This window comes from Drosophila mojavensis, unplaced genomic scaffold (assembly GCF_018153725.1).
Source record: "Drosophila mojavensis isolate 15081-1352.22 unplaced genomic scaffold, ASM1815372v1 contig_16, whole genome shotgun sequence".
NCBI classification, from domain to species: Eukaryota; Metazoa; Arthropoda; class Insecta; order Diptera; family Drosophilidae; genus Drosophila; species Drosophila mojavensis.
In genome coordinates, this window is record NW_025318693.1 from 11,114,747 (window position 1) to 11,134,005 (window position 19,259).

The 19,259-nt window shown below is 38.2% G+C and overlaps 3 protein-coding genes across 5 annotated transcripts in view; 2 read left to right on the forward strand and 1 right to left on the reverse strand.

Annotated features, from left to right (window-relative positions):
* The first annotated feature begins 306 nt into the window (after positions 1-306).
* The window catches only part of LOC6572688 (eukaryotic translation initiation factor 4E type 2), a 47,379-nt gene continuing 28,426 nt past the window's right edge, over positions 307-19,259 (forward strand). For 2 of the 3 annotated variants that reach the window (XM_015166562.3, XM_015166564.3), the window contains exons 1-2: positions 307-940; positions 2,449-2,908. In XM_015166562.3, coding sequence (XP_015022048.1) covers positions 909-940; positions 2,449-2,908 — 492 coding nt within the window. In that variant the 5' untranslated portion in view covers positions 307-908. The remainder of the gene's footprint in view (positions 941-2,448; positions 2,909-19,259) is intronic. The other variant, XM_015166563.3, reaches the window with a different exon arrangement.
* Positions 1,222-2,410, reverse strand: LOC6572691 (UV excision repair protein rhp23). The gene has a single exon (XM_001998761.4). The coding sequence runs from the start codon at positions 2,223-2,225 to the stop codon at positions 1,326-1,328; it is 900 nt and encodes a 299-aa protein (XP_001998797.1). The 5' UTR covers positions 2,226-2,410; the 3' UTR covers positions 1,222-1,325.
* LOC6572689 (syntaxin-1A) lies at positions 3,122-7,060 on the forward strand. The gene has a single exon (XM_032730910.2). The coding sequence runs from the start codon at positions 5,589-5,591 to the stop codon at positions 6,462-6,464; it is 876 nt and encodes a 291-aa protein (XP_032586801.2). The 5' UTR covers positions 3,122-5,588; the 3' UTR covers positions 6,465-7,060.

The following is a 19,259-nucleotide window of genomic DNA, read 5'->3' on the forward strand; positions in this document are numbered from 1 at the left end:
ATCAATTGCTAAAATATTAGCAATCAAAAAACAAACAAATCAAAACATCTTATTGTTTCTTCAATTTTAAGTTGAGCTGGTCACTCGGGTCTATTGTTTTGATTTTGCATGGATCAGCTGATATTCTATCGATAATTTAAGCGAAAAGCAATCACATGCTTTATATATTAGCATTATTAAAAGAAAAGGCTGAATTGTAGATAATAATAAAAACTTTGCTCTTATAAACTTGTTGAAACGCATTCAATAATTGTTGCTTCTGATAGCCATTCACCCCGAAATTAGAATTGGTGCTGCAAAACGCTATCTGTTGGAACGCATTTTACAGCACTGAATAATTTACGTAGCACGCCGATATAAACCATTAAAATCAAAAAAGAGCCAAACATCTTGTCAACTGTTTACCAACTGGACGCATTAAACGACAACAACTGGCAACGCAACTAAGTACGTACAGCATCCGCTCTAAAACGGCGGCCGATTTGCCAAACGCGACTGATTCGTGTTGTGGACAACACACAAACACACGCACACCCACAAACAATATCAACGACCACGCAAGAAGCAAAAGGAGCTGAATTCTAAAACACTACAACAACAGCAGCAGCAAAAAATTCGATTTGGCAACTAGACAACTACAACAAAAACAGCAAGAACAACAGCGGACAAAAACTGTGCAACGTGCACACCGCCAGCAAGAGTACAATAAGAATTTGAAGCAAACAGCGCCAAAGGCCAGGCAGCCGTTCAAATAGCCCAGCAGCTAGCCTCAAATCCAACAACAACATCTACAGCAACAGCAACAACAAAGATTGTGGCAACAACAGTCAAGAGGCATAACAATAACAATAACTATAACAAGCAACCAGACGTCTAGGAAGCTGCCACCGTCGAGACACAGCATTAGCATGGAGAAGGTCGCAAGCAAACAATACGAATCGTAAGTGGAAACCAAAATTGGGGCAACATCTTGGCTAGCGTTTGTTAGGTTATGTTCTAATCATGGTTGCAAACCCAAAAAAAAAAAAAATACAAGAGCAAAAGGAAAACAATTGCTAGTTCGGTTCGGTGGGAGCCTAAGTCTCACATGAATCCCAGGTTTCGCTTGCTGAACATTTCTCAGTTTTATGAGACAATTTTCTGAATTTTCCAATTACTAACTCCTAATACCCGATGACACAGTTTAGGTGCGAGTTGTGCTTAAATACCCAATGTCACAGATTGCAGTGGGTTGATTGCACCAACGGATTGCAGCGCCAAGTTAATTTATTCAATAGCCATTTGAAAAGAACCATTAACTAAATAGATTTGCCCGCCCACTAAAATTAGTTATCCTCCTCATCGGTCTGGCGGAAGAGTATATCGGCAGCAAGCTCCTCGTTCTTGTCGCATGCCAGATAGACCGGCACAACGACATCTCGGTCAAAGCCCAGCGCCATCAGACGCTCCACAGCCGCCTCCTCCTCGGTGTTAAGCGAGGCCGTCATGGGCATCGGTGCATTCAGCATCGAGATGAACTCCTCCTGATTGTTGCGTATGGCTTCAAACGCGGCGGGATCACTCTCCCGCAGATGTGTCAGCACCAGTTCCAGCAGCTCTGGATTTTGTCGTATCAAATCGCGTACATGGGCGAAATGGGGATCTGTTGCCAAATAGTTGAGACGTTCGGCCGTCTCGCCAATCAAGTTCGCATCGGCTGCATTTGCGTTTGTCTGTGTCTGTGTCTGGTTAACTGCAGGCACATGAGTGGGTATGCCGGTGATTAGGTATTCTATGGCGCGTTCTGGATGATTGAAACTGGCTCGTAGGGCAGCGCGCACATCTGGTTCATCATAGCCCATTAGCACCAGATCTCGCACACGCTGCTCATCAGGCGCAACAGAGGGACGCGGTGGCTCTGCTGGGCGTAATTGCTCGGTGTTCCCTGACTTCGGTTGCTGTGATTCCTTTTGCTCTGCCTCTGTGTTCTTCTTCGGGGGCTCAACCGCATTGACGCTCTTCTTGGTCATTAGCACTATAAACCTATCCTCCATTATGTTGTATTCAGATATCGGCCGATCATCCTGCATAATGCGACCACTATAGATCAACTGCAAACTGTCCACCGGTTGGGATATCTCCGGTAATTCCACCAGCCGTTGCTTTAGATGCAACACATTTTGTTTGTCGTCCTTCAGTTCCAGAGAGATTGTTTTCTGGTCAAGCGTACGAATGGTGAGCTTCATGATACGGTCAGCAGATTTGAGTACATGTACATAGCTTTATACATATAAAAGTATATATATATACAAATATTTATATATATACTTATATATGTGAACTGTCTGTATTTCTGAGTGCTTGGCTAGCTTTGCCGTTAAGCGTGAATTTGGATTTTTGGGTGGGATAAACAACAGACTCATACGACATACAACTCAAACGTGACATGCCATCTCCATTGCGTTGCAGGAAAATCTGGCCAGACCTTGTCGATAGCGATGACAGCGATGTGGAGAACGAAATAGATGTTGACAAATTGCCGCCACTGGAGGTGGGGCCCAACGAGAATCGCCTGCAGCACACATATTGCCTGTGGTTCTCGCGCAAGGGCACACAGCGCGCGGCCACCGACTATAGCAAATCGCTGCATGTAGTCGGGCGGTGTGCCAGTGTGCAGCAATGGTGGTCACTCTACTCGCATCTCATAAGGCCAACGGCGCTGAAGCCCTATCGGGAGCTGAGTCTCTTCAAACAGGGCATCAAACCGATGTGGGAGGATCCGGCGAACAGTAAAGGCGGCCAATGGGTCATACGTTTGCGAAAGAACAAAATTGAGCGTGCCTGGGAGAATGTCTGCATGGCTATGCTGGGTGAGCAATTTCTGGTTGGCGACGAAATATGTGGCATAGTGCTGCAAACGAAGTATCCGGTAAGTGCACGATTTCTTAAATAAACAACAGACTCGATACAAGCCTGAAAGCCATTCGTATGGAAAGATCCATTCAATCACGATTAATTTGGCGCTATCAGTGCTGTGAAACGTCTCTTTCGATATACTATCGATATATATTCTTATATATCTACGTGCCCTTTATTTATTTGCGGTGCGGCTTGTTTATATTTGTTTACGTAGTAATTGAAACGACAAGCTTCGTTTTTCGCGAAATTTTAAACATCTCTTCCCGGTGCAGTCTTTAATTACATTACTTATGCCGGTATCCATTCATAAAACTGCGCACCTCCCTCATTTCCGATTGAGCATGCAAGGTAAACAGTGCAAAAATTATGTTCCACAAACAAACCGGTGTGCAGGTCTCGTGCTCGTAGTATTAGTTGCTTTATGTAGCGGCATTTGTACTATGACGTAACGTAAATACTTGGGTATTTTTTGGTACATTTTTGCCGATGCTGCTAGTATTTTTCAGGCGTCTTGTGGCAACAAAAGTGAAATCACGAAAATATAAGCAAAAGAAATACAAAAAAAAAACATTAAATACATAAGTTTTGCAGTGATCTACTAATTGTGCAATCAATGGTCGCGTACATAAACATAATAAAAGTAAAAGTACGAAATAAACAACTCGAAACAAAAATGATGGCAATATAAACTTTGCCGCATCAACGTTTGTATGTCATTTCTATAGAGAGAGCTACACATTGAGAGAGAAACTGTCAACAAACGCGAAATACGACAACCAAACGTAATAGTAAAACGGATGAATTCTCACAACTGCGCTTAGAGCAACAGCGCAATCGCACTCAGCATATATTCCACATAGAAGAGCGAATTGTCGCTTCGGTCTTGCCTGCACCGGAAGGCGACGCGTGTTTCAGATTGACGATAGCCAGCAACGCGTCAAGTATGCTTTTAAGCAACGTGCGCGTAAAACAATAGGCGACAAAAACATACATCTATACGTAGCTACAACAAAATAACGAGCATCAGCAAACAGATATAAGTGGAGAGAGAGAGAAAGAGAGTAAATGGATGTTTGCCACCCACAGCAGTAGCGTCGTGCAAACCGGAGCGAAGTGTGAGAAGTGCCCGCCGACTAACTCACTCACACATATTAACACACATACACAACCACAGTCGAGCAACACATAGAAACTCTCGTACGCGAAACACAACAAAACGGAACGTGAAGAGAAAAAACGCCCACCGTGTAGCCCTTCCCCCTCCGTTCGCTGCTAACTTGTGTTACCGTAGCCAGAAGCAACCATCACGTCACAGTCCCCCAAGCGGCAAAAGAAGAGAGCCTCCGTTGGAACCCTGCGCAGAAATCGATTTTTTTTTGGCAGTTTTCGTACGTGCTTCGCTTGCGAAGTCAACCTCAACCATAATTCGTTTAAAACACAGACACATTGTGTCCAAATGTACGCAAACGAGGCCTAAGCGCTGCAAATGCACTATACTTGCGAATTTGTGTGAATAGTCAAAGCCGAACAGGTTAACTGCAACGCGATCGATCGGCAAATCCAATGCCGAAAACGACAACGACACTCACGCTGCCACTGCCCCACCCACCCTCGCGATCTGTGTAAATCTGAATGTGAATGTGAATGCGTGCGCAAAAGCAACTGCGATCGGTGGCAAACGCAAGCTGTTTATCGACAAGTGCACAATAAACAGCCCAAAATAAAGTGAATAAAACGAAGAGTAAATAATAAAAGTGTGCTAAAAACGTTGTTCGGGCATAAATCGTACGCATTGTTAACAAATAAATATCTGTGCACAGGCAGCAACAAAAATATATATATTTATTTATATACATACATACACACATAAACGTAATTTCTTGTGGCCGTCGCTTAAGCAATCGCCGTGAGTCATAATTTAACGTTTTTGTTGCTGTTCCCCACTTGACTTGGCTGCCTGGCATTGAGGTGCTGCTTGCTAGCACTGCTCTGCTACTGCCACTGTCGTCGCTAGTCTCTCTCTTTGCGGCCTCTCTTGAGCGCTAAACACGCGCGCCGTTAACGAAAAAGGCGAAAAGGAAAACGACATAGAAAATACATACATATATTTGAGCATATATTTAAATATAATCGTAAAGATATATGTATATGTGTGTGTGTGTGTGCTTATATTATTAAGCAAAAAGTGAGGTGCGTGCAACAAACAAAATAACAGAAAGCAGAAAGCGACAAACAAACAAACGAAGGGCAAATGTACAAAGAGGAAGAAGAAGAAAAAGAAGTCGTATTTATTTAGGGCATGCGAAATACCATTTAGCGGCCACAAAAATCTACGAAAAATCAATAGTCCTCACTTTGTAAGCAGCAGAAAAATAGAATTAGCAAAACGCGTGCAAACAAGTTAAGCAACAATCGAGCGACGCTACAAAAGTTGACAGTTAACTGCTAAACGAACACACGAATATAACAAAGCTTACGTAAAAGCTCAAGTGAAACTGTAAATGCACTTGCAACTGCAATAGCATTTTTCAACCTGCCATTAGCTAAATATACGAAAAAAATATATAACAAAAAAAAAAATCAACGAATTAGGCCGTAAAACAAATTAAAAATAACCAACAACAGAAAAAAAAGAAAACAATAAACATCAACTAGTTCTGCTTCCCGCTTGAAGCTCTGTCAAAAACGCCATGACGAAAGACAGATTAGCTGCCCTGCACGCCGCCCAGTCGGACGACGAGGAGTCGGAAGATGTGGCCGTCAATGTGGATGGCCATGATTCGTATATGGATGATTTCTTTGCCCAAGTGGAGGAGATACGGGGCATGATTGATAAGGTCCAGGAAAATGTGGAGGAGGTGAAAAAGAAACATTCGGCCATATTGTCCGCACCACAGTCGGATGAGAAAACCAAACAGGAGCTGGAGGACCTTATGGCCGATATCAAGAAGAATGCAAATCGTGTGCGTGGCAAACTCAAGGGCATCGAGCAAAACATTGAACAGGAGGAGCAACAGAAAAATTCATCGGCCGATTTACGTATACGCAAGACGCAACACTCGACGCTGTCGCGAAAATTTGTCGAGGTCATGACCGAATATAATCGCACCCAGACCGATTATCGAGAGCGCTGCAAAGGCAGAATACAGCGTCAACTGGAGATAACGGGACGTGCGACCACAAATGAGGAGCTGGAGGATATGTTGGAGCAGGGAAATCCAGCTGTTTTCACCCAGGGCATCATCATGGAAACTCAGCAGGCCAAGCAAACGCTGGCCGATATCGAGGCCAGACACGCTGACATCATGAAGCTGGAGACATCCATCAAGGAGCTGCACGACATGTTCATGGACATGGCAATGCTGGTGGAGTCGCAGGGCGAGATGATCGATCGCATTGAGTATCATGTGGAGCACGCTATGGACTATGTGCAGACAGCAACTCAGGACACCAAAAAGGCGCTCAAATATCAAAGCAAAGCGCGACGAAAGAAGATCATGATACTGATATGCTTGACTGTGTTGGGTATCTTAGCGGCTGCATATGTTAGCAGTTATTTCATGTAAATTGATGCAATTACTTAACTTACATATATACACATACATATACATACAAACGAAGAAACACTCACAACACATATACTAGCATATACACACACATACACATACACACACTATCGATGTCTGTTTAGGATGTTGTACAACCCACCCCGATATGATTCAGTATATGTTATAATTGAAATACATAAAACAATTTAAGCGGCCCTTGCCAGTGAGTTAACATATATATATACACACACACACTAACACAAACACACACTTGATACTTTAGGCTCTATAATTAACAAAGAAGAAATGAAAATATTCATTATAAAACTAATTTGTATGATTAGTTTAGAAACCTTGAGAGTCTAGCGGCAAAGTGCGAATACTTGTTATTATAATACGCAGACGGCCGCTTGAGCCAACGCTCAACTCCCACACACAAACATAAGGGTTAATATATACATATATATGTATATCTATGCGCATGCATACATAGATAAAGACGCAACTGGCCTAATAATAACATTTCAAATCGTTTAATTAGCCAGCCCGAAAATTAATGCCGATTAAAATAGAACCGAACAAACAAAACAAAAAGCAATTAAACACAGTCTAAATAATATATAAACAAGCATACAAACATATATATATATATATATATATACATATATATGATAAAAATTGCAATTAAAGGTATACATACAGTAAAAAAAAGAAAAGAAAACAAACAAAAAGTAATTGCAAAAGCAACATGAAATTTTTATTGATTATTGTTATAATGCGAAGCAAACTCAAAATTGCAAGAAAAAATTTATAATAATATATATAACACTTTTTTAGTAGTTTTTGCTTTGCATACAAAAAAAAAAAAAAAAATTAAGACAAACGCATCTTGTTAATTCGTTGTTAATTTTTGTACAATTTATCGTTTCCGTTTGATAGGATATGCATTTAATTTTTTATTTGCCCCAAAAAAGTTCTTACAAAAATCTCAATTGCTTATATACACTTATTTGTAGATTCTCTCTTTAAATAAAAAAATATATAATAATAATAATAATAATGAAAGCAAAAGGAAAGCAAAGAAAATTCAATGAAACTCACTCAAAAATCTCTCAGTACACAAATCTCATGCAAATGCTATGTATATTAAACTCTAGTTAACTTCTTGAATAATATTTATTACACAATTATTAATGATATATATACACACAAATATATAAATATATGTACTATATATTCCACATATATATATCTATATATATGTATGTATAATAACTATAGTGACTATTTACTTATGCTATTTACCCAATCGTGTTCATATGTATTGAATGCACATTACATAAATTATAAAAAAAAAAAAAAAAAAAAATACAAAAAATGATAGAAATTCGCCCAACTCGTATATACATGCTATATATATATATGCCACAGACAAACAAATCGGCAAACTGTAAAGTCAACATTAATGTTTTTTTTAGTTTGTTGCGCAAATAAATGTTCAACATTTATCTCAATCAAAACGGGTTAATTTTTTTTCCTTTTTCGTTAGTTTTTGTGTTTAATCACTTCCGTTTAACAGCATTTTTTCTCTGTATTGCAAAACCAAATTGCTAGCTATGAAAAAAATAAAAACTAACAAGAAATCACAGAAAAGTCAGCTCAATACGTTTCTTAAAGCAAAAGCAGAAAAAACTCATAAAAATTTGTGTTTAAATTTGCTTTTAGTCACTGCAATTCACTTAGCTCGCACATACTCGCAGTAGCACACATGAACATGCACACACACACACACATACACACTCCCACAGACACTCATGAACACCCACGCACCTAACACATTTTTCCTTGCAATATTAACCCACTTATTTATTTGATTATTTCTTTCTTCTTTTTTTTTTGTATTTTTTTTTTGTTTCCCAACTTAAACCATATGACTAACAACAACGACCACCACAAACCAATCAACAATCGGAAATTGTATAATTTAACCCAACCCCAACTGCATGCCAAATCGTTCAAAAATAAATCTGCTTACTTTTCTATGATTAAAAATATATTTATTTATTTATACTCTTGCGTTGTAAACTACATTCATGCTCATAGCATCAAAGCAAGCAAGTAGCATGCATAAAACTTATCAAATTATGTTTTTACTGAAAAAAAAAAACCAAAACAACAATAACTGCAAATGTTTTACAATGAGCAATGCTTACGCCTAAGTACGAAATGCATCTAAAAAGCACTTCCACTATTTCATGGAAACAATCAATCAAACAAGCAACAAAACAAAAAAAAAAAAAAAAAAAAAAGCAAAAATAAAATCCAGAACCCGAGCTATAACTTAATTTCTAGTCCACTGTGAATGCAACTGCAAGCACGTTGCACGTTTCATTGATAACACCTAAAGCGAGAGTATATTTGCAACAACTGTCACCCAACAACAACAAAAACTACAACAGCAACCACCGACAACCAACAACAACAATACCTTCGTATTATGGCAGTCAATCAAGCTGCGTCAGCCTTTAGCCGCATTCAATGTGTTTTCTCATGCCCAATTAAAATCAACAAAATGAAAAAAATAAAATAAAATAAAAATTTAAAAGAAAAAAAATCAAATGCATTAAACGCGACTCCGCCGTCCAGCCTCGCCACAAAAACGAAAACCAAAACCGAATAAACAAAATCTAAAACATCGAAAATTGTTAAAAAAGAAAAAGAAATTCGAAAAAGTACGTAGAAACCCAAAGTGTTTTGCCACGCGGGATTCCCAGCCTTAGCGCCAACGTCTCCAACGCCTCTCCCCATATGCAGCTGCAATTCGCCATTCCCCTAATCAAGGTGAGTAATTCTATATATACACATTTTTTTTAATACATGTTTTGCCAGTTGAAAGTCTCGTCACCCCCGCAATTTATGAATAAATATGAGATTCATATATCAATATATATACATTGTATATGAATGCATGCACATTGTGTTCGCAATGTCGGAATATCTGCAACGCCTAGATTATTTTGTGTCTAATGCGCACTTCCAGCGCTACAAATTATCTATAAACAAGCAACAGTGTGTGACAAGAAGATACCCTAGAGTAAAGTATTATATAGAATGTGTTACGATTTGATCAGGAATTGGCAAAAGTTTGCAAAAGCATAAATCTTTAATAACTCTAGATCTTCTGAGATATATGATATACACGCAAATCTGGTATGCCCTTGGATATTAATAGAAATTATATTATTTATCGATTATTTGAATAATTATTGAGTCTTCTAATAGTATGGTTGAATCTACTTTTGATATACTTCAACTTGAATTCATATGCATATGTTCTATTAAATACCCACACATAAATTAACATGCAGGACTCAATTGAGTCAGCTACTGATCCTGCTCAAGAATATACATATTTAATATATAACAGAACTTGCAACATTTTCGTTCTACTATATTTCCACATTATAATATGTGTTTTGGGATATACAATTAGTCTATACACGTCTGAAATTGAGTGTCAATTATATTCTGAACGCAATTGAACGGAGCGCAAAATTAATTGGGTTCGTGAGAGTTAATATGCCAATGATTAGATTGTAAATAAATTCAATTGACCAATTTAGTTGGGAGAAACTGTATGTATGTATGTATAATGGGAAGCTATAAAAATTATAGAATTACAAGTCATTCCAAATTGTAGATAGTGGAGTCTACTGAGCGTGCATAAAGTATATAATATAAATAAGTCAATAAGTTGCAATACTTATCAATTATTTTACAAAAGGAAATGCGAGATTAATGATGTACTTGAAATACGAATTTAGTTATTTATATATAAATTAAAGTTTAGGAAAGATTAGGAAATATAGAAGACAAAAAAAACTTTTATGAAACATCATCTAGTAATATTTATTCTAAAAAATGTTATTTCAATTGATTTGTCATTTGTTGAACTTCAACCCACATTTTCGAAAGTTAGCACATTTTATATCCATTTATAGATATTATTGAAATCTGTTTGATGAGATGATCTCATATGAGCGAGTCATTTATACATATATTTCTCTTTAGAGTTTCGAGTATCATTCACATTCATTGAATGCTCATTTCATATTTATAGATCTTGCTAAACATTTCGACCGTCATCATCGTCGTCTTTCACAGTTCACTCGCTCGCCGTATTCATTTATATGGGTTTCATTTTCATTAATCTATATAGCTCGTTCCTCAGCATGCATCATTTACACCAGACTTCCTGTTCCTAAATAATGTGAGTGACCCTAATGTGACTTAGACATGCATCACCCACATTTACGAGTGCTTCAAATTGAATCGTTGAGTCATCCACTCGCTTTGAGCTGCCCATCATAAACGGAGACAGCTAGCGAATGTAAATGTAAAAGAGAAAACTATTTACACTTTCTGTTTATTAGTTATTAAAAGCTTATAATTGAAATAAAAGAAGCCTCCAAATGAATGAGTGAATCATGCGATAGACAAAACACAAAGATAAGACTGATAAGAATTTTTTTTGCTAGATTGTGAAGCAAAAAAGTATGTATGTATATATATTTTGTTTGTTTTATGCTTTCAACTATTCGGCTCGACTCTGAATGTATTATGAATGGTTGAAATAATGAATCTTAATTTATTTATTACTCTTTCTTCTCTATAACTCTATAACTTTTGCTGCTGCTGTGACTGAGCTGTGAAGCTCTTCATTTTTTTAAGATTATTTCTCAGTTCCGTACTTTATCTCGTCTCTTGATTGTGTGTATGTGTATGTCAGTTGTATATGTTTTTATTTTCGACGCTCTCGCTATTTGCTTCGTCATTCATTGTTTGCTTTTTGTAATATTGCAATACTCTAGTCTAAATAGGGAATCGTTTAGGGTTAAATACTTTTAACAATAATAGTATTTAAAGGTGTTTTCATTATACAACACTGGCATTCTCAGATAAATCATTTATATATCAATTATAATATTCATACGAAATTCCTTTCAAAGGGTATCTCGAGAGCTCATACTCACTTTAGATCTAAAAAAGAAAAAACCCATTTTCGTTAGTTTTCCTTTTTCCCCTTTCAGTCTCGAGTTTGATGACTGCCGCAGTGCAACACGGTGTCTTACCTTCAAAGCCCTATACCACCCACAGCAGCCCGCATCGAGTCATGAAATCAATTTATGTATGTATTTAGCTTTTCAGTTGTTTGTTTTTTTTTTTATGCCTTTGGCCATCTGTACGCTTGTGCGCTGTGTGTGTGTGTGTGTGTGTGTTTGTTGGCCAAGACCATGGCAAGCAATTTTTGCCAATTCACTAAACACCCAACTCTTTCTGTCTGGCTATTTCTATTTCTACTTTACTGTGTGTAACATTGTGTACTTTTCTTTTTTTTTCTATTTATTTTTTCACGCCGCCCTTTCCCAGCTGATGATGAGTCATGAACTCTGGGAACTGAGCAATTTTTTTTCCGAATGTACATTGAATTGATTCACATGACTTTTTCTTGCAAAAATAACTTGTAGGATGGTCTGCTATTAAAAGAAGAGGTCATATTGGCATCTAGATTGAATACGTAGCAATTTTTCTGTATAAATAGAATCATTTTACATTTTTACAAAAATCAAATGTCATGGAAATATTCCAAAAATGTTTCTTTTATTATTTACTTTTACCGAGATAGAAGTAAAATAAAGAAGAATGAATTCACAGAATTGGAAGTTAATTAAAACTTTTGGTGTAGGCTTTGTGCACCGTTTAGTTATTTATTGATTTTTTTCCTAAACTAAATTTAAGCCTATTGCTCAACCACTTCTAACTGAGCAGGTGTTGCACTATCTACTATACATGTACCTGTATTGATTTTGTTGATGTTGTAACTTTTGTTTTGCTAAGAGCAAACAATTTTGTTAATTGAAAACAAATTTAGAGAGCGCCGGGTCAGGTCAAGCCTCGAGGACGAGCTCGCACATGGCAGCGTTTCTACGACCCCAGGGAGTAATCGGTGTAACCAAACTAGGTTCTATATATAGCACTGCATGTGTGTGTGTGTGCGAGAAAGTAAAAAGTAGGCTTAGCTAGTGAAACTGTTTAATTGCCTTTGCTTAATCATCTGTTTTGCAGTTCTCTACTTTAAATCAAAACATAAAATCAGTATTCACATGGAAAGCTTTCAGTTCAAATAAATAAACAAAAGACAAATTATTTAAATTCTTATTATTCAACTATACATATGTATATTAATTGAAATAAAACTTTTCTTGATTTATATATATATATATATTTTTTTTTTAATTTGATTTATAATTTTGTTTTGTTAAGATTATTTGGCAGTTCAACAGCTTCTCTTACTTTGCCAAAATTTTACAAACAATAATAAATAATTAACTAACGATTTGTGATTATTTATTTAAACTGAAAGCTTTCCATGTGAATACTGATTTTCTGTTTTGATTTAAAGTAGAGAACTGCAGTGTGAATATTGCTGTTATATTCCGCCTTTTAATATGAAATTGTATTGCAATTGCAAGGCCAAATTATGCCTATGCTGAATAGCAGATAAGCTATATTTATATGAATTTCATATTCATTTCAGTTTAAGTAAATAAACACTAGTTGTTATTCAATAATTATGATTATACAATTTATTCGTAGATCAATCTTCTTTGCTTGCAAATTGGATTTATGAAATTGAATTTGGCTAGCTAATTTTCATTCATGTTAAGACTGATCTTAGAATATAAAGTTTATCGATTTTATGGGCGTGACAAGCTAAAGGGCTTCCAGCGTAACGCACCATTCCGTTTCACGGACCCAGACGAAAAGCAAACGCATTGCCAACAGACTTTTTGGCCCTTTTTTTTTTATACCCTTCATTCATTGACATTGGGCTTGCAGGGTATATTGGTTTTGTAAAGATGATTTGAACAGGCGTTGTGATAGATCCCATAAAGTGTATTTATTCCTAATCAGTTCTACGAAATCGCTTGAATTTGAATAACATTTAGCTGAAATATTAGAGAGAGGCTATAGCATATTACGCTGTAAAAATTGTGATAAAGATCAGGAAAAATGAGCTGATTAGGAGAGTCTATGTATAATTCCATATCATATCAAGATTCAGGGTAACTCCCAGTTGAGCCATCCCGATTCAGGCTCTCTCTTCTTCATTCAGTTCATTCGCCTGCTAGGCAACAGGACCTTTGACTGCCTGCCCGTTGCTAACTGAATGCGTGTACGTAAATATATATTGCAGCAGCAACAACAGAGAGAGAGAGAGAGAGAGAGAGAGAGAGAGAGAGATAGATAGAGGAATAGAGCACTGAGTGTGTAATACGAGTGCCTGGACTGCTAACGAGCAGCCCATTTAAAATAGCAAACGGAGTGCAGTTGGCGGGGCCAGTTGCTGATTGTTTTAAAGTTGAGCTCGAGTTGTATTTTTGTGTTGTTTATTTATTTATGCTATTTTCCCTTTAACAAGCATTCAAGGTGCTCGAGTGATTTTGTTACGAGAGTCAGCGAGGCGAGTAGAGAAATTTCCACAGTTTATTTGTAAATAATTTTACATTTAAATTCCATTCGCTTTGCCAGCAACAGCTTCAATTTCCTTTCCCTATTTTATTATTATTTTGGGCCATGGATATATATATATATATAATTTATTTTTTGTTAATTTTCATTTTGCATAAAAAAGAGAAAAATAATGGGCAGAAGTGAAAGTTGGAATTTATGCGTCGTTAACCGTTAAATAAGTCACAGACAGCTATTATTAAGGCTTGACTAAATTTGTATTCTAATGCATGTGCATATATTTTGGCAACGCGTTAATTGTACAAAGGACTTGGATGGATCTCTGCGTCATGACAAATGTCCCCAAAACTTTTGATTCGATTAGCAGGTTTTAGTTTGGCCTTGTTGCTGTTGCTGTTGCTGCTGTTGTTGTTGCTATTTTTGCACGCCCTTGTCTGAATCTCTAATTAAAATGCGAAAAGCTCCCAGAAAGCTGAAATGAATTGCAAGCAACAGCGCAATCAACGAAAAAGCACCAACTAATTAAGGAACTGAGTGAAGGGGCAACGCGCAGAAAGCCCTGACTAAGGCGACTCTGTGTTGGCCTCAAGCCAAGAGACGTAGCCAAGAATTGTGGTTAACTGTTTTCAGTGTGCACGTAAATATAGGAAAAATGCCTAGCAGACTCTACCAACGCAACAGTCGAAAATAGAATAGAGAAACAGTGCGAGAAAGAGAGAGGGAGAGAGAGAGAGAGAGAGTGAATGAGTCCTTTGGCGTGGAAATACTTTCAGGGACTGGCTATGTCAATAAACTAACTACATAACCCCTTCATTCCCTTACACTGACTCAGCAAATAAGAAAAACAAAAAAAATGGAATAGACACTAAAACAAAGCGTTTGGAAGGAGTTTGGAAAGTTTTTACGGCAAGCTGAGGAGTCAGAAAGCAACAGCTATATAACAGCTTTCATCAAAATAACAACATTGCCTCTTGAAGTTAGTTACAAAATTGTTTCCAAGTCTGTTACATGATATAGTAATTGAAGCAGTGATGAAAAGAAATTTAATATATATTGAGTATGATGTTTCAATGATTTTTCATAAGCGCATTTCTTGCTGTGCTACATTCCCATTTGCCTGAGCTCACTTAAGTCGTACTACTTAATATATTTTATGCATCCGCTATGCACAGAGAACTTTTAGAACTGATGCTCGTCGCTCATTAAAGAGAATTTCAACTTGTAAGCTGCAGTTGGCCAACTGACATGAACTAAGAGCATTTCTTACAGCTAATCGCTTTGCCCCCACAAAGCATTCCCTCTCTCCACACACACACACACACACACACATACTACAGACACAGGCACATAGACACTCTCTCAGAGTGGCCGACTCAGGTTATTCGTTTAGACGTTTGTTGAATGTTTTACTGGCTGCAGCATGTCAGGCGTTTAATTTTCTCCATTTCATTCTCTCGCCTCAGGGCTAGCATTGCTGTCAGCTTAATAGCCGCTGCTGATATTGGATATTTTGATTTGGATTACTTCAGCGTTCAGTTGCAGTCGCTGCACTCTAACTATTTCGAACGTAGGAGCAACAAAAGAAAGCTTAATAATGTAACAATGAAAAGATTTAAAGAAAGGAACAGTAAGTACAGTGTAGGTCAATGCAATTCAGCGCTATGAACTTGGCTTTAGTTAATCAATAATAATGGAAAAGCTGCCTTCACTCACTACTTAGTTATCAGACAAAGTTAGCAAGCTTAAAATTTACTACTATGTATATACCCTCTGTCTGGCCGGCTACGGAGGTATTTTAATTAATTACTGACTGTATACTGATTATGTGAAAAGCGTAGTCCTGTTGAGATTTTCAGATTACCGAAGCCTTTGTTATATGTGCTAATTAATAATTCTTCAAGGCCCTCCTCCTCCTTATGTAAGCGAAAACAACTAGATATTTTCATTTGGATTATCTTATGTAGTATAAGGCAAGCGAAAGCTTTATTAATTAAACCCAAAGATTAGAAATAACAAAAAAGAGGAGAAGGAAATTTTATTATTTTGAGTGAAAGCCTAGAGGAAGAAATTTTATTTTTGTATTTATTATGCTGTTTACGAGCTCCCTTGTCTTTTTGTAATGTTGCCCAATTTGTCCCGGGTGTTTCCTGGGTGCGCGTGTACGTAGTAATGGTCGACAGTCGACTTCCTTCCGTTTTTATCCGGTCGGTGGCAGCCATTTTCTCAGCTATATTTAACTTTTGCAGCAACATTTTTTTTTTTTTTTTTTTTTTTTTTTTGTATAAATGTATACGAATGAGTGTGTGTGTGAGTGCGTGCTTGTCAGCATATGTGTGTGTGTGTGTGTGTGTTTAATTCTAAATGGCCGCCGTCCGCCATGTTTGCCAATATTAAGTTTATTGACATGCAAAACGAGGACAACAACAAAATCGTTAGCTAGCTAGAGGAGGGCTTGTCACACATGTACGCGGTCACAATGTCAACCGTATAACTGTAAACACCGCAACACTGTAGCGGGAGTTATCAATCTGCGTACACATACCACAAACAAACAAACACACGCACACACCTACACATACATACAAATTAAGTCGACATGCGCCTTCCGATGAAACAAACAAGTAACTGCGCAAGCTCTCCGCCTCTCCCTCACGCCCAACAAGCAAAATAATCCATTTCGCTTGCTGTTTTAAACATGCGCAATAACAACAACAGCAAAAGCAGCGGCAGCAAATCAAAAACTGAAACATACACACGCACACACACATACCTACGCACGCACAGTCGTCAGACACACAGCCACGCGTTAACACGCAAAAGCCGCTCTTTTGATTCTCGCTGAGCGCATGACGCCCCACATTGAGCGAGCTTTCTTTGCAGTTCGCTCTTGCCCATGGCTCTCCCAGTTGCTTAGCTAAGGCGGCCACGTTTTTGAATTGTCATTGACGCACCGTGATTTGCAATAATACAATATTATATATAATATAATAAAGCAAAAGGAAAATACAAATAACATTACTCATAGAATTTTAATTATTAAATTTTAAATATATTTTATTAAAAATATATTTGCTATATTATTTTTCTGCATTGCCGCATAATGCAATACTCTGACCAGTGTGCACTGTTTCTGTCTGTTCGCGTCTGTATCTGTGTATCTGTTGTGTGCTTAAATATAAATATGTACATAAACTTTTGTGTGGCACTGTGTTAATTTTCACACACTCAAAATGAAGACCAAGAACACAGCGCCAAACAAGCAACAGAAGTAAAATATACCGCAGCAACAGCAGCAGCAGCAGCAATAGCAACAACAACAACTTTTTGTTACTATGTCGTGTCCTTAGTTCCTTTGAAATTTCTCACCATGCTGTCGCTGCCCCCCAGTCTGATGCCACGCTTACCCAATATTTCGCAAGCCCCACCCGTCTGTCACTTCCTGTTGTGTCGCGTGCTAGTTTTACGCGCGTGTGTGTGTGTTTGTTTGTGTGGGTTTTTTTTAAAATACTTTTTCTTGCTACACGTATTATGTTGCACACGCACACACACACACACACACACACACACACACGCACACCCGTAGCTTTATATGTTACTGTTAGCCCCATCCTTTTGTTGTGCCATTTTTACAGCTACCGCTGCTCTTTTCATGTGCATGTCGTGCCGTACGGCGTACACCGTTCACTGTATGCCGTACGCCGTACGCCGTATGTATGTATGTGGCTTGTGTTTGAGTTTAATTGCCGTGCTCAGAAGTAGGCTACAAATTTTCAGCGTCAATTTGACAGCCTAATGCCCAGACTAAATGCTATTTATAGCATGAATTTGGCCGAGGACTAATCAGATTTAACCTGGTCAGCTATTGGCGTAGGTTCCAGCCCGACATCGCTTGGCCCCGGCGGTGGTCACAGCTATCCCATTATCGTTACTTAGGAGAGGTGTGAGGTGTGCTCGAAGTGGATGACTTTAAGCCAACACTTGTTTTCGCAACGAGCTGCAGTAATGTGGCTTCAGTCTTACACTAACACCAACGCCCACCCCTAAGCCAACAGCAACAACAACAACATCAGCAACAACATCCTCCACAATGATAACGTCAAATGCTATCCTCTTATCGCCGCGGGCATATCATTTAATTTCCACATTATTTGTCACAAAATGACTGGGGTTTGTGGATGTGCGTGTGGGTGTGGGCGTGGGCATGGGCGAGGGCAGCAGCAGAGACGTGGCTGTGAGTGGGGGCGAGCTGTGATAGTGGACTAATCTGGCCGCCAGGCAGGCAAACATAAAATGTGCTATTAATTAGTTTTTCCGATGCTGCCCCCAAAGGCCGTCAAAACACCAACAAAAGAGAAAAAAAAAAAAAAAAAAAAAAAAACGAAAAATAATAAAACTTTGTTGTTTTATTTCTGCAAACGAGCAAAGGACAGCAATACGGCGGCGCCCTGCTCATGCTAGTGCGAGCGAGACGGTGCGTTAGGTACAGCCAACGCATAGACTATCGAAAAATTTCCAACATTTTCTTGCTGTTCTGTTGTTGTTTGTCAGCTATCTGAGCACACGACTTGTAATTGCGCTCTGCTTCAGTTTTTGCGCTTTGCGCTTTGTGTCCTTTAGGGTGCAATTAGATTTGACACCAAATTACTCTCCGTGCGCTTGGCGAGGCCAAAATTAATCATACGCCATGCTGGCGCACGCAAAATACTTCCCCAATTACTCATTGCACTGTTTGCCTAACCAACTGTGAGTCAGCCACGCCCCAGGTGAGCACTCGTCTGGCTATGTGCGGCAGCCTCTAATAGCTAGAATGCTGTTCCGATCGATTGGTTGATTGATGGCCGCAATGCCCGTTGATAGATGGCGAAAGCATATACAAAGGCTTGCCATAAATTGATTTGAGTTACGGTTTATTGAACTCTCCTCGTTCGATACAGTGAAAATGGCAACATCTTAACGACAAAATTTCAATAAAACTGGCTTAAAAACAACCAACGAAATAGGGAAACAACCTTTGCCAATGTCGCTGTGTCGCTTTTTATCGTTTCTAGCTGCCGATTTGCATATGCTTCAAGTGCTTAATTTGCCTATCACACTCAGCTCATATCGCAGAGCCGGTCTCCAGTTCATTGGGTGTTGAAAAGCGGTTATCGAACTTCAACAAACCCTTGGCCATGGTCATCAACTATTCGCAGTTTTGCTGCTTGAATCTAGAAAATATTTAATAAACCCGCTGCTATTTAAATAGAAATCCAAATTTTATTAAAGTTGTTTATTTCTTGA

Coding starts and splice junctions, on each gene's coding strand:
- LOC6572691 (XM_001998761.4), bottom strand. CDS start 2,225: ATGAAGCTCACCATTCGTACGCTTGACCAGAAAACAATCTCTCTGGAA.
- LOC6572689 (XM_032730910.2), top strand. CDS start 5,589: ATGACGAAAGACAGATTAGCTGCCCTGCACGCCGCCCAGTCGGACGAC.